Source organism: Trachurus japonicus, chromosome 22, assembly GCF_045865225.1.
Source record: "Trachurus japonicus isolate A0001 chromosome 22, Traja_1.0".
NCBI classification, from domain to species: Eukaryota; Metazoa; Chordata; class Actinopteri; order Carangiformes; family Carangidae; genus Trachurus; species Trachurus japonicus.
Genome location: NC_140928.1, coordinates 15,809,289 through 15,823,883, shown reverse-complemented (window position 1 = coordinate 15,823,883; position 14,595 = coordinate 15,809,289). Strand labels below are relative to the sequence as shown.

General features: G+C 41.6%; 1 protein-coding gene across 1 annotated transcript in view; it reads right to left on the bottom strand.

The window, feature by feature from the left end:
• The window catches only part of asap2a (ArfGAP with SH3 domain, ankyrin repeat and PH domain 2a), a 57,773-nt gene extending 51,030 nt beyond the window's left edge, over positions 1 to 6,743 (bottom strand). Inside the window, exon 1 of the mRNA XM_085766894.1 lies at positions 6,103 to 6,743. Coding sequence (XP_085623020.1) covers positions 6,103 to 6,228 — 126 coding nt within the window. The 5' untranslated portion in view covers positions 6,229 to 6,743. The remainder of the gene's footprint in view (positions 1 to 6,102) is intronic.
• Between the last annotated feature and the right edge of the window lie 7,852 nt (positions 6,744 to 14,595).

Genomic DNA, 14,595 nt, shown 5'->3' with positions numbered 1-14,595 from the left:
TGGAGAGGTTCCATCAAGGCCCCGAGATATTGTGTGCATGGGGATGGGACGGTCGGATGGACGAAAACCCCAAAACTTGAAATGAAGCATAAAAACATAAACCTTTAAATGGTAGCAATAATATTTGTCCTGTACTTAAGAACAACTAAAAGAAAGGCCAGAGGACCTGAGAGGTCATGCTGGTTTATACAATGGAAGCCTGTCAGAAAAGTAGGCTGGTGCAAGACCACAAAATAACTTACAAAAAATCTAAACAAAATCAATACAGAAATTGACAGACAGCCAGTGGAATTAAAAAACAGTGTCATGTGTTTTCTTTGACAGAAAAGCTCAGAATCAATGGAAACCGATTTGCAGTTGTTTGTGAGAGTATCTGCCAGGTATAAAACAGTGCATCGCTCTGTGTCACTGTGAGAAATTGTTAATTGTTAATAATTGTTAATAATTTAGCCTTTAATCATAGAGATGACAAACAGCAGATTTGGTGACAAATCCGACCCAACCTTAAAGTCCAGGGGTTTCTTATTGGTTTGGGTTCTGGAGAATTTAGGTTTTTAATTTTTGATCTTGAAAATCTTCTGTGACATTTAGGCACTAATCTCTAGAATACATTTATAAAGGAGTGTGAGTTGGTTTTCAGTCATCAGGAGTGGACACAGCTATATAAAGCTGAGTATCATCAGCATGATTATGAAAATGTTTATGTCCATAAAGTCCATGCCAGGTCATCACCAAGGGGTTACATACAGTGATGAAAAAGATGTGGCCCTTAAATCCACCCCTGGGAAATACCACAAGTTTTTGGAGAACTTATACTCATTTGGACTTTAGACTAACTGCTCTGTGTTGAACTCTCCGGCACAGTCCAAAGTAATCCTTCAACCTTTTCAAAGAATTAAGTGATGGTCGGATGAGAATTTATTGGCATATTGATTTGTCCTCATATCACATAGTATATAAACACAATTATAGTGGCTTCTCTAAAATTCCATTTAACACAGATGATTGGAGACTGGTCTGCAGTTACAGGGTAGAAATGAATCTAGATTGCTTTTTCGAAAGAGGCTTAACGAGTGCATCTTAAATGATGTAGGGAAAAACACCCAGTAGAGGGTCATTAATAATTGTAGGGATCTGAAAAAAAAGAGATAGGAATTGGGTCAAGAGCTCAAGTGAAACTCTTCAGTTTTGTTTCACTATTTTCCTGAGCAATTCAGCACTGACCAGCTCAAAACTGTACAGTTGTGTCGTTGACAGAAACAGATTTAACAACTCCCTGGGATTGCTTATGTTAGTATTTTTGGTTAGAAGAATAAAGTTACTACAAATCTTTATTTTTTCCTGCCTGTGTGTACTATAGTTTCTTATTCATGCGATGTTAAACTATAGACATCCCTGACCTTGTCCTTAGGTGCTCAGTGTGAATTTGTGTTTTTGCACTGAAGCCTCTAGGGATTCACTAGGTGATGAATGCTATGCAGCGCTGAGTGAGAGGGACAGGCTTGGTGGGGACATCAAGGGCAGAACTTAAAACAACTTCAGGAAACTGGTATTTATGCAAGAATAAGGAACAGTGTTCAGGCTGCGTTGCAAGCAAGCCCTCTACCTGTCAAACAACTTTAAATCACAAAGCAGCTGTAATATCATGAAACACATTGTGTCTGTGTCTCTGTCTGTGCAGCTGACAGGCTGATCAAAGGGTTACACTGCTGACGACGCAAAAGCTTGTATTGAATGTCAAGTTGCGATGGTTGTTTTGCAGCCACAAGCCCTAATACTCAGCAGTCTCCTGCAGTCTGGTGCATGACTCAGATCTGTTTTCATACCCATTGTGTTCAGTTAGTTGCCACTTTGAAAGGGCTGTTGATGTAGCACAAACTGATCACAATGATTGGCCCACTCTGGCAGAGAATTAATATACCATTACCATATACCACAACTGCCACAAGCATTGAGCTGGAAGGGCAACACTGTAATTTTCCACAACTAGGCCCGTCCTCATACCTGAGCTAGAAGTGGATGCACTTGAGACTTGCTCTGAGAGACGAAGTTATCGATTGCATCATTTTTAGAGTTTCTCTCTGGTCTGGCAGGATTCAGTAACTGGGGCATAACAACAGTAACAGATGCAGAAAATAGACGAACCACAGAGCGTGCCAGCTCCTGGCCTCAGACAGACATCCTGCAGACGTCCTTGTGCGTTTTCTTAGATGAGATAAAAGTCCAGAGGCATTTTCACCAGGATCAGTGCTCGGAGGTCGGCTCTGCCCTCGGGGGCCTAATGCCTCCTTCCAGTGGGACTTGCGAAGCCTCCGAGGTGACGGTTTTCACACAGAAAGTTGAGAACACAGTTGGCCTTGTGTTAAAGTGGCTTACCTCATGAAAACACTGTTGTTAAGCAACCAACCACAAAAATGAATGGTACCTCTTCAAATCTGGAGTATTCTGCACTGAGCTCTCACAAGTTCAATGGCACACCTATAAACTAATAAAGTACTCCCAACAAAAAAACTCATAAGCTTCTACAAGCCTTTTGCATTTTAAGTTTTAGAAGCGATCTCCATTTATGAAGCTCTGAATACAACAACAATGGTGAATAAAATAAACTTAACTTCACACCAGAAACTGCCACTCAGATCACTGTGAATGAAACTGGAGAGAAACCTAATACGTTTTGTTTTTTTTTGCCTAAAGTATTGACTCTACTCCTGCCAAAGCAAAGTCAACACAAGTGTGGAGGAAGAAAGCCATGTTTTACAGAGCACAAGGGGTGGGGGAGTGGAGGGGGGGGGGGGGTCAGGACCCAAAGCCTAACATCCTCTTACTGGATAAACAGGTTTTTATTACTGTGGTTTTACCAGCACACACATAAGACATGCACACACATGCCCCGAATCTCTCTAGATGGCTTCTTAATAGCCAGCAGTTTAAAACTACTAGCCTAATTAAGATTATGTCAAACGCAATTAAGTTTAGAAAGAAATAATTACACAGCATTGCGCGCCCTTTCTACGTAAAACCTCTGTCAAAGTGCCTGACCCCCCCCCCACCCCCCACTTCTGTTAATGTGTTTAAGGGCTTCCTATAAACAACCAGACCCTAAGGTCAGTGGGTGAGACTGTAAGTGTGCCAGCTATTTAAAACAGCTCAAACTGGAAATTCAGGTGATTAAATGTCATTTATTAAAGGGTTAAGTGGTCTGATAAACAGAAGAGGGAGACTCATGGCTAAAACAAACAATCAACATAGGGCTTGATGGATAGATCAGAACTGTTCACTTAGTTATTAATAATTAGGCCTAACAGAAGCTTCAAGCTGCATACTTTAACTTCACAAGTCCAGGATTGACTGTCGCAACACAATACAACATAAAGATGGAAAGTGACAGGAAATATTACCTGCATAAAATTAATTATTATATATATATATATAGTATTATTATCATAATGTAGCTGTACCATCACTTGTATTTTGTTGCATTTCATTGATGGTGGTTTTTGTTTAATATAAAACCTGGTGTTCAGGTATAGAAATGGTTAACAAACATCCTCAAAACATGACTCTCATGAGGTTGTTGCTCTGGTCTCAATGGTAACAGGATTAAGGAGCAGAACAGCAAGCAGCGCCTAAACCCCTTAAACATCTGGAACAGCAGATTTCCGCATTTAATGAACACTCTACTACTAAACTAATGAGTCAACCTTGTCAACAAGTTGGACCCACACAGATGTATTAGGGATTTAGGGAGTAGGCTACAGTTTGCTAGAAGAACAATCACACGTTCTGCTAGCACTTTCAAAAATAAGGCGTATAACTATGAAATATATTTTCAGGCAAACATCAATGTATATTCAAACCTTGGATTCTTCTCATAACTAAAATATTTATGCACACAACCGGAGACTGGGAGCAAAAAAAGATCCTAAAGTCAGCAACTAAACAGACAGCCCATTATCAAAACTCGGAGGTGTCAATTCGCAAAACACAGTGGGCTGAAATGATACACCAGCCCGCTGTAGCAAATACAGAACAGCGTGTTCGCTCCAATCAGCCCGCCCTCAGCTGTCAGTTCAAGGGTGAAAACGAAGAAGTGAGCGCTTATTTAACAAACTGCTACCCAACAGAAAACCAGAATCAGCACAATGTTTGAAAGTCGGCACAATGCTGAAAACAGCAGAGTCTGATATTTTTATTTTTCGTTCAGCCTTCATGAATAAACGGTACGCTGGTGTGTGAGCATAACACTGGAGGAGAGAGGGTTTTTAAACTTTAAACAGATCCCCGCTGCCTGCAAATGCACATATGTAAATGTGTTTTTGTTTGCGTGAGTGTGTTGGGAGGTTTCAGGCAGGCTGGCAGACAATAAGTGGAAGTGTTCCCTCCGTCCTCTGCTCTGTTTAATTGGTCAAACAGACCAAAGTGAGCGAGGTCTTGTTGTCCAAACAATAAGGGCTTGTGTTCCCTGAGCCTGAGCGTGGGGAGGTCAATGTGAAACAACAACACGCCACTCCACGTCCCTGCAGCGACCATTCAGCAGCTTCAACACTGAAAACAAAGCTGCTGAATTGGATCCTCAACCCAACAATTCAGCCTCACAAGCCGGCAATTACTGCTGGGCTACTATTTTAACAAAAAAAAAAGGAGTCAAATCCACACACACTTATTTGCTTACTTGTACAGAAACAGCACATTCCACTGTGAGCAGTGCTGAGATCAATCCCCCCACACACAAACACACACACACACACACCCAGCCAACGGCAGATTAGTCTAGACTCTCTATCTCAGAACAGGTAGTAGCAGAGGTCTGAATGAAACGGTGTGTAGCAAAAGTGTCTGACGCCCCGAGTGAAGCACCTGCCAGCCTGAGCAGGTGTATGTCTGGCTGCCTGGCTCAGTCCTTCACAAACACAGGTTAAAAATAAAGACACAACCCTCACCCAGGTACGGAGAATCAGGGAGCTTAAAGTGAAGTTGAGGCCGAGGCCAGATATGGATTAGCTGAGTAAAACTGACATTGGACGCCAACGACTTATCTCAGCTCTGGCACATATCGAGCATTTAAATACCTGTGTTTACAATTAAAAACTTTTTCCTGATTGACAAAAAAAAAAAAAACAGGCTGGGGGGGAAATGATCCACTTCCTCACACGTCACCCCACCGACATTCACAAGTGTACCCTAATTTAAGGAAGCAGAGGAGGCACACTAACACACACACCGAGCTGCTCATGTGGGAAAATCTATTTTTACCTTGAGGCAGGGCGAGGCGCTGCCATACAGCACACAAAGTAGGGAAACTATAACAAGGGGGGGCGGGGGTGGGCAGCGGAGGACTGTCAGGGAACAAAGCGGAAGTGTCCTTCCTCCTGATGACCTGCAAGTTAAAGGAGGAATACAAAGTGCACTCTGTCCACAGCTACAGTATAGTGCAATACAGCTGGAAACTGGGGCAGATGCATGTTTTTTTCTCCCCCTCCTTCAACTGTGGGAATAATTATTGAGCCAAAATACTTGAAATTACTTCTCTGGGGAAATAGTGTATGTGTAGATGACGATTATCGTATGTTTGGACTCCATTTATCTCTTTACTCTTGCTTTTGTCCACTGACCTCTATGGCATGTCTAACATCCTAGAGAGGGATCCTTCCTCTGTGCCATTTCCCCATCTTTAATAAAGGTTTTTATTTTGAAGGTTTCTCCTTATCCAAATCAATGGTTGTGTACTACTCAGCCCTTGTAAAGCACTTTGATTTGATTATGAGTTATTTGCTGCCTGACTCATTGTGAGGGGAAAGATCCAATTCACACACACACACTGATGAACAATTGTTTACAGAGGTTAACATGGAGACACAAGGGATGGAATAAAAGGGTAGTGGTGGAGTAGTTTATGATCAAATTGAATAGATCTGTGGCATAGACAAAGATTTAACATATCTGGGAGTAAGATGCATATTCTTAATGTATCTACTCCAATCTAGATGATTTTATATAAAGATTAAGAATATTATCAAGTGTGTTTGGGGATAAATAAAATATCCTTGGTGGATGTTTGCCTCGTAAACTCATGGTTAAGGACAATCCCACAGAGCTACTCACCTCCTCCAGAGCGGTCACTGTGTTCCTACAGTGGGACATCCTTGTGGTGAAGTTTGAGGCAGTCGGCGATTTGTAGTCCTCATTTGTCTCTGCCACAAACTCTGAAACTGTGATTTGGTCCGGCATAATTAATCCCTTTGCTGATCAGAAGAAAGAAACACTTTTCTAAATCCCCCTCCTCCTCCACCAACCACCACCACCACCACCACCTCAGACAGAAAAGTTCACAGCTGTAGTAGTAGTCGGGTGAATGTCTCAGAAGGTCCCCGCGGGTAGTTAACCATGTCTGGGTGTTGTTTTCCTTATGTCATTCCCTGTGTTTTGCTCCCAACACTGCTGAGTGTCCTCTGTTGTGCACGCTGTTTCGAGGAGGAGTTGCAGCAGCGTTGCCCTGCTCTTCACCGCGCTGCGTTTTTACAAGGTGATGGATAGGTTATATCCCTCCCGCCCTTTATTATCCCTCACTTTACTCCCTGTCCATCCGGTAGCACGGGGGTCGTCCGCTCGGGGTCACGGAAGAAAGTAGAGCTTCCCTCCGGTGTCTCTCTCTCTCGGTTTTTCCTTTATCCCGTAGCCTGCCTACCTACTGACAGAGCAGCGGAGCGGGTAACTACTTCTTCCTCTGAGCCCGGGGAAACAACAAGCAGGCAGCAGACGTTTCAACGGGAGCGCAAGAAATTGACAAAGGTAGAGGAGGGGATTCAATGGACGCGGAGCAGCCAATGGGAAGCACCGGCTGGTAATTGGGAGCCAATCAGGATCATGGAAGGCGTGAGCTCGTGTTGCTTTCGAGGACTCCTCGTAAAAAACAACTAGTAGCCTATATCCTGGAAGTAGTGGCGATTTCAGTTAGTTACAGTAAATCAGTGGAGTTAGATAAACAAAATACAACAAAAACCCTAGAAACTGGGCGTTAAGTAAATATCTGTAATGTTTTTAGTCTTAGTTTGAATGCTAATTAGCAGCATGTTTCAAGAAAGTTGGAATAAAAACTGGTGTACATGAGCACAATAAGGTGACAGTTGTAAAAATGTAGGCTACTGCATCATAAATAATGCTTTTGAATAAATGATCTATCCTTTATTTTGTTTTATCATATAATCATCAAAGTTTAAAAATTTGCATTTTTCATTGATAGTGTGTAGGTGATGGCTGATGGACAGCATTACTCCCTGTGGTTATCGCATGTGCTGATATATTTTTCATTTTCAGAGCTTAAACAAACTTTTTCTTATTGAGTGTTCACATTCTTTTTGTAACCTCTGTAAGTAGGTGTACAGTAGGTCAACATTTTGTAAGTAAATCAAGTGGTTATGTTCATACTTATTTTTTGCTGACTACTCTCCATTGTCATTAGTTTATTTTACCAATGAAAATATTATTGATATATGAGTATACTGAGTCCGAGTGGGGAAAACACTTTAGCCCTGTGTTTAGTTGACTTTGACATTTGACTTGACTTTGATGCAGTTATAGCCTAGGTATTTGTGAAGTCTGAGATTTGATTGATGGCTAACAAATTAGAAACACTACACTTCAGACTTGAGAGGTAAATAGCAAATGTTGTGGTACCATAAACAGTGTTCATTTACTGTCATTATTATGTACATCAAAAATTAGCAAGCACACGCTTTTTTCTTTTCTACTTTTTGTTGTAGTAGAAGAAGATCTATCCATCCATTAGTTATACCCTTTATCTGTGCAAGAGCAAATATCAGCTGATGGGAAGCTGATCAATGATATTCCACTGACTCTTACAAAGAAATACATTATTCACAAATGCACCATCCTAGCCCTATTCTTACTCTAAGAATCACAATTCTTGAACTCAAATCTCAAACAGATTTCACAAATAAAGCTACATGGCTTATTCCACTGTTTCAGACACTTGATTAATACAGTGCAGTTCAGGCAATGTTTAACGCTGATATTTCTGACAGCCCTTAAAAGCACCATCTTGATTACAACACTACTAGTTTCACTCTTAAGGTGGCGATGGTGAAGCAATTAACTGTTTGAAAATTATGCAGTATCACAGTGCAAGGATTATACACGGACACACCGTTGTTAGTATATCTATGTGATTAAATAGTCTACTCTCGTGCTTGATAACTGTAAGACTTTAAAAAGGCAGCCGTCACTTAAATTTATTATCAAACAAACCTTTGAGTTACCCGTTTTCAAGATGCTTAATCTTCAGACGTGCTACTAAAAGATGTTTAAAGCTTTTCATGCATGAAGGCACTAAATATAAAATACCCTTTTGGCAAAATGTCAAATGTTCAGAAGGTTAATTATCTGCTTTTCCTTGAATCAGAATTAATTAAGAGGCCTCAACAGCACAAACGCCTGCTGCCTCATAAAAGATGTAAGAACAGATCTACTATACTGTATGTGACCCTCTGTCCTGTCCTTGACTAATATTTGTTACACCTCTGATAAAGTGAGAAAAGGGAATCAGACTTTTGTGATAAACCTCGGCAGGATCAGAAATAACTGTGGTAATGAGACCTGATCGTGTGCTATCACAGTGTACCAGATAAAAAGGCTAATTAGACCACTAATTAACAGAGTGCTATCAATCTTATATCTATGAGTGCTCCAGAGTTTACATGAAAGTAGCTGCTGCAATATAGAGGCCCCATGTGAGAATATGTTTGGCTGTTTTTAATAGGCCACAGCCAAAAATAAAAAGTGGAAAAAGACCATATCTCCCCAAATCCTGTTGGGAAAAAAGGCGGAGGAGAAAGAAAACATTCTATCATTAGGCACAGCCTGAAACTTGTGAAGACTCTCTCCCATGCCTGAATTTTTGTCAACGGGAGTTTAAAAAACAACAGCTTCTTCACTCTGAGCTCGGGGCTTTTCTTTCCCGGACTTTGGGATGAAAAATCTGCTGAATGTTTCCCAGCTCACTCAGCATCGGCAGGACGGCTACCGGTATAAATAGTATCGCAGTGGCCGAGGCAAAAAAACCCTGGGCAGCCTTTAAATCACAATCTGGGCAGTGTTCACACATTCTTTCAGCTCTGCAGCGTCTCCTGGCAAGCTGCTAAATGAGGAGCCCAAGACCCAGGCTGACCCTGACTGGCTACTCAGGCCTCAACTCCCTTATGAAATGAACACACACACACACACACACACACACTCCCCAGTGAACATCTGCTATCCAGAGACACAGCGGCTCAGTCAGTGAGGTCAGCAGAACCAAACAGCACCAGCCGTCCTTTTCACCACCGACACGCTCTCAGCACCATCTGCCTTCCTAAATGCAGGTTTCAAAAACTTTAAATCAAGACCAAACTAAACTAAAAATAATCCAAAGTGTGAGTGAAGTGCTGCGTCGCTTTGATTCTCCCCTGGATGAAAATCTCCCCTGGAAACCAGAGTGAAACCAGCAGGTGAAGGCTGAGAACGTAATATGAAAAGCACATTGTTTTATATTTTATAGGATCTGGAAAAGCTCAACCAGGCATATCAATGAGGGGGTCATAAAAGTGCAGGACAAGGAAACAGTGACTGTAAAATATACCGCATCATAAATATGGCTTTTGAATAAATGATCTATCCTACTTTGTTTTATCGTGTAATCATCAAAGTTTAGAAATTTTGCATTTTACAAGCAAGCTGTATTTGCTGTGCCTGATGAAAAAAAGGTGCCGGAGCATAAGCTGACAGCTGCTTTATTAAGTCGAACAGAGGCCTCATTCACCAGCAGAGCCCATCCTCAATATAGACCTTGTTTGCATGCAAACAACTTACTAACAGCCAAGTCAGAGTGGCAGTTGTTGGATCTGCTTCGGTTAGAGCTGCTGTATTTGAACATCTTTGACTGATTTAGAGCTTGACGAACTTGAAAACGTCCATATTATTCACTTTCCTCGTGCACAATGTGTTATTATTTTACCCCTATCCTGCAAAAGCAAAGCTGATCTGGTGATAATAAAAAAAAGAAAGAAAAAGAAACCAAATGCAACTAGACAGCCACAGAGAGCAATAGCCAAAGCAGATGTCATACAGAGACACTCTTGGAAAAGATGTTTATAATTTGAAATTGTGAATTTCACTGGAAGAGGAAAGCTTAGGGTGTGTCAGTCCACCCATTCTTTAGTCCAAACGAGCCACAAACATCCAGTACAGTTTTACTGATTTGGCATATGAATGTAAGCAGGAACAGACAACATGTCATAGCAATAAAGAGGATTGGGCTTCGAGTAGGAGTCACTTTTTCCTAATTACTCTGCCATGACATCATGATTGTGTAACAGGTGGGATAACCTCACAATCCAGCTTCTTATGTTTCAAATAAGTGGAATGAATGACTTCTTTGTTTAAAATAATTAGCGCCTGATTCTAACCATCTAGCAGCTGAACTTTTTTTCCCCCAACACATAAGTAGCTGAAATGGGCCAAGCTGAGCTGCAAATGTTATGATGTGGGGAACCTTTCTCAACTTCTCCCAGATCACAGGCCACATCACTGACATAAAGACGGCATTAAAGAAGAGCTTGTTATACAAATGAGGTAGCTGCACGTTGGCCTGAGCTGAACAGGCAGTGGCCAGCGAACCTGAGCGGCAGCTTGTACACAGGAAGTCCTAATGGGAGAGGGATGAAGAGAGTTGGACTGGGGGGTTGGAGGGGCTCCGAGTGGGAGGGAGGGCGGTGAACTGTAACAGACCTTGTCTTTACCCGCAAACTTCCAGGAACGAAGCTCAACAATGAACTCAGGCAAGTTTCTATATGAATGGACGCTCTGCACAGACATGTTCCCAGAAAAATGTATCATCACGTCAGCACTATACAGTAGTATTCCAGCTGTTGTGCTAAATTTTTCATTAGTTGCTCAGACTCATATATTATCTTCAACCCAGGAGAAAATGCCAATAGGGTCAAAGGTCAGCGCTGGAGGTAATTACACACTGTTTAGGTAACAAAGGGAAATCCAATTAAGTGGTGGAGATTAAAAATTCTCTCGTCCACAGTGGCTGACAATAATGACCTGTACACTTCATTGTATAATTGATTGTGTTCATTTTTCTTTGTATCACACAAATGAGGTAATTTTTATATGGAATTTAATAAAATTCCATCACTTTTACGACTGATAAAACCATCAGATATGATGAAGGAGTTATTACTCTACTGGTTTACCTTCTAGCTCCGGTCTTTTCCATTAATATCCACATCTCAGCACGCCCAGACACTTCAACCAGAGGAATGCTCCGTCTCATGGTTTCCATTTAACCTTGCCACCCTGAAGGACACCCAAGAAATAATGTTCTGTAAAATAATTGCATGACATTTTTAGACAGCCCCCACCACACACACATACATACACACCCATCTGAATGATGATCACGAAGAGCCGGGGGTTTGCAGCTGCTTCACTATCATCATTAGGAGCAAGTGGCTTTTACAGTAATTATTGCTCCTCTTAGGATTTGGCCCCATGAGCCTGAGCATATCGAGTGTCCCTGTACTTCATTATATCCTGACAGGCAGCTTGTCAACCTGACCCATCCTCTCTTGGTTTCCTAGTTACCATAACTTAAGATGCTAAATCAAGCATTTCAACTCCATTCACTTTGCAGCGCCTCGTGAAAAAAAAGCTCTAAACTGCTGAAAAGTACTCTTGTGCTCTGCAGAAAAAACACTTCTAACATTTTTATCATCTTATAGTGTACATCCTATTTTATTCAGGGTCTCCTGAGACAGAGTGAGGAGGAGGACACAGCCAGTGAACTCTCACCGGCTCCTCAACTATAATAAAAGATCAGACACTATGAATTCTCCCCTCTGTGTGTATATTGCTCATCATCTCCCCTGGTCCCCAAGCAATGTAAACCACAGGATATTAATTGTTAAACCACAGGATAAAAACACAAACATACACACGCACAGACACACACACACACACATGTGATTATTATCTTAGAAGCAATTCATTCGCAGTGCCCCATACACACACCTGGTCTCAACACCAAGCAGGTATAAGGCTAAAGAATACATACATTTATTATATTTATTTATGTTTGATGTGCACTTGAACGTATCAGAAAAATGGAGGTGGGCCTATTAAAAAATCCAAGGCACGGCATCATTTACTTTACAGGATCTGCTGTTTGAATGGGTATGTGAACAGTGACGCTGTTGTTTTCTCAAGTCAAATCATATAGAAAATACACATGTAGCATAATTGATATCCCTCCCTCTCTTCACATAAAAAAAACAAACATGAGCATAAAACCTACATTCAGTTATAATCTCTTTGACCTCAAGGGATAAAAACCTTTATCTTGTACCTATAGTAGCTCTGAGAGGAGAACACTTGACACAGGTGGGATCACTGCTTGTAAAAACCACCAGGCTTATCCACACTAATTTCATTTAACCCAATGTCAACATTCAGCCAGACTGTCTGCTCTTACTATATCAGCATCTCCGCTGCACCGTGAATCCAAATTAGCCTCACTGACAGTCCTGCAAACTCCCAGAGCGACCACTGTCACGCTGCAGAAAATTCCCAGGCTGTGTTGCATCTGCTCTGACACTACAAACAGACGAGTTGAAAGCCTCTTGGGTGTTTGAACTAGCTGTATTAAAGATCCAGAGTAATGGGATTATAGTGGGAGACAGCAGAGGATGAAAGTACACCTCAAGGGTGTTTGCTTTTCACACTGTATTGGTGATTAACTTCACAATCTCACATCACGTAAAGTGTGATATGAGGAGCGGAGGCTACAGTGTGTGTGCCACAGGACAGGGTAATGCGCAGCCAGCTTTGTGTGAGTGTGCAGTCAGTCTGTTAGTATCCTCCTGGGAATGCTAATGGAGGGGCAGTGAGTTCAGTCTGTATAACTCAATGATTATATCTGTCCCGCCCTGAGTGAGCAGTTCAGACAGACACTACGTAGAGTGGAGCCTTCACATCAGTCATCTGTCTTCCTGACAAGATTTGAGTTCTGAGAGCAAGGAGAGGCTAATCTTGGACAAGCCTCTCCTGCAGCACAGATACAGAACAATGAGAGCATGTGAAGGACACATGGAAGCTCACCGTCTTTTGTGTCCCGGTCAATATTTAAACCAATGGGGACATTTTGCATGCACTGCAACCTAAAAGACTAAATACATGACAGGTATTTGCTGAGTCTCTGTGGTGTAAGTCACCACCTTATTGATTATATTGCTTAAATGTCACCTTGAAGAAAAGATGACATCTATCATTAATCTTAATCTGATCACCTCAGTGGGAAGAAGCAACAATGAACACCTAATCTGATGTTAATTGGCCCAGTTTAAAATGGGATTTAGGAATAGCCTGGAAGATACTCTGGGGAGAAAGGTTAAAACCTCTGTAAAACCACAACCTGTTATTTCTCCACTTCCATTTTTGGATTCCAGATTAAATAAACAGGATGTAATGTGTTAAATACAGTGGGTTTTTCTTTCTCTCTATTTTCCCGTTTCCATTCTTCCATTCATTCTCTGCCAGGCTAAGCTGGTAAAAGCTTCATATTTACTGTACAAACACGAGAGTGGTATCAATCCTCTCATTTATAGCCTACTCTTGGCAAAGGTAAATATTATAACACATTTTCCCAAATGCTAAGCTTTTCCTTTTCCTTTAACCTAAAACACACACATTTATTTATTTACGTGTTTCACTTGGGACCAAATAATGATCAATAGAAAACCATTTTGACATTAAAATCCAAAGATAATGAACAAAAGTGTGAAACGAAACAGGCCTCCTTAAATTCTGCCGCTCCCCCTACCATTTACACTCCCATTCCTCCCCTCCCCTGCCACCCCTATTGTGTGTCCACTCTGCAGGCTGCACTGGTCTGTGCAGTGCTGCCGAACTTTGCTGTCACAATCAGCTTAGTCCAGTCCTAATCTGCAAAAAAAACATAACAATATTCCTCAGAAACGGTGAATGATATCAAATCTCAAAATGCGTGTGAAATCACAGGAAAATACAGATGGGAGGAAAATTAGCAATTACAGAAATTAGCATTCACACTGTCATGAGCATCATTTCCTAAAAGCACATTGAAAAGCTCTAAGATAATGATGTCTCCTTTAACTGAGAGCGGTGAATGGGGAGACAGTGAGGCAGGGAGAAGCAGCGAGAGAGAGAGTTAGGACATATAAGGTCATACTGTAAGTGAGGGAAAATGAACGATTGCCCCACCCTTCCCCAAATGTGGGCAGAAAGTGAAACAATGAGCTGAGACTGCTCGTGTTTCTGCCACTGAAATAGACGGTGGTTATGGTGGATTTGACTCCACACCTTCCACATGTAGAGCTGATGTGAGGGGTGAAAAGATGGGCGTGTGTCTGTGCACTCAGCAGTTGAGCTGGAGGGCAGCCTCTCCTCCCCCCTCTATTACTCCTGGGTTTTGGTTATCACACTGCACTCAATCACGTGATATTCTAACTTTTACATCCAGGACGTTTTAACACTGATATTCCCAGTGTTCCCAGGCAG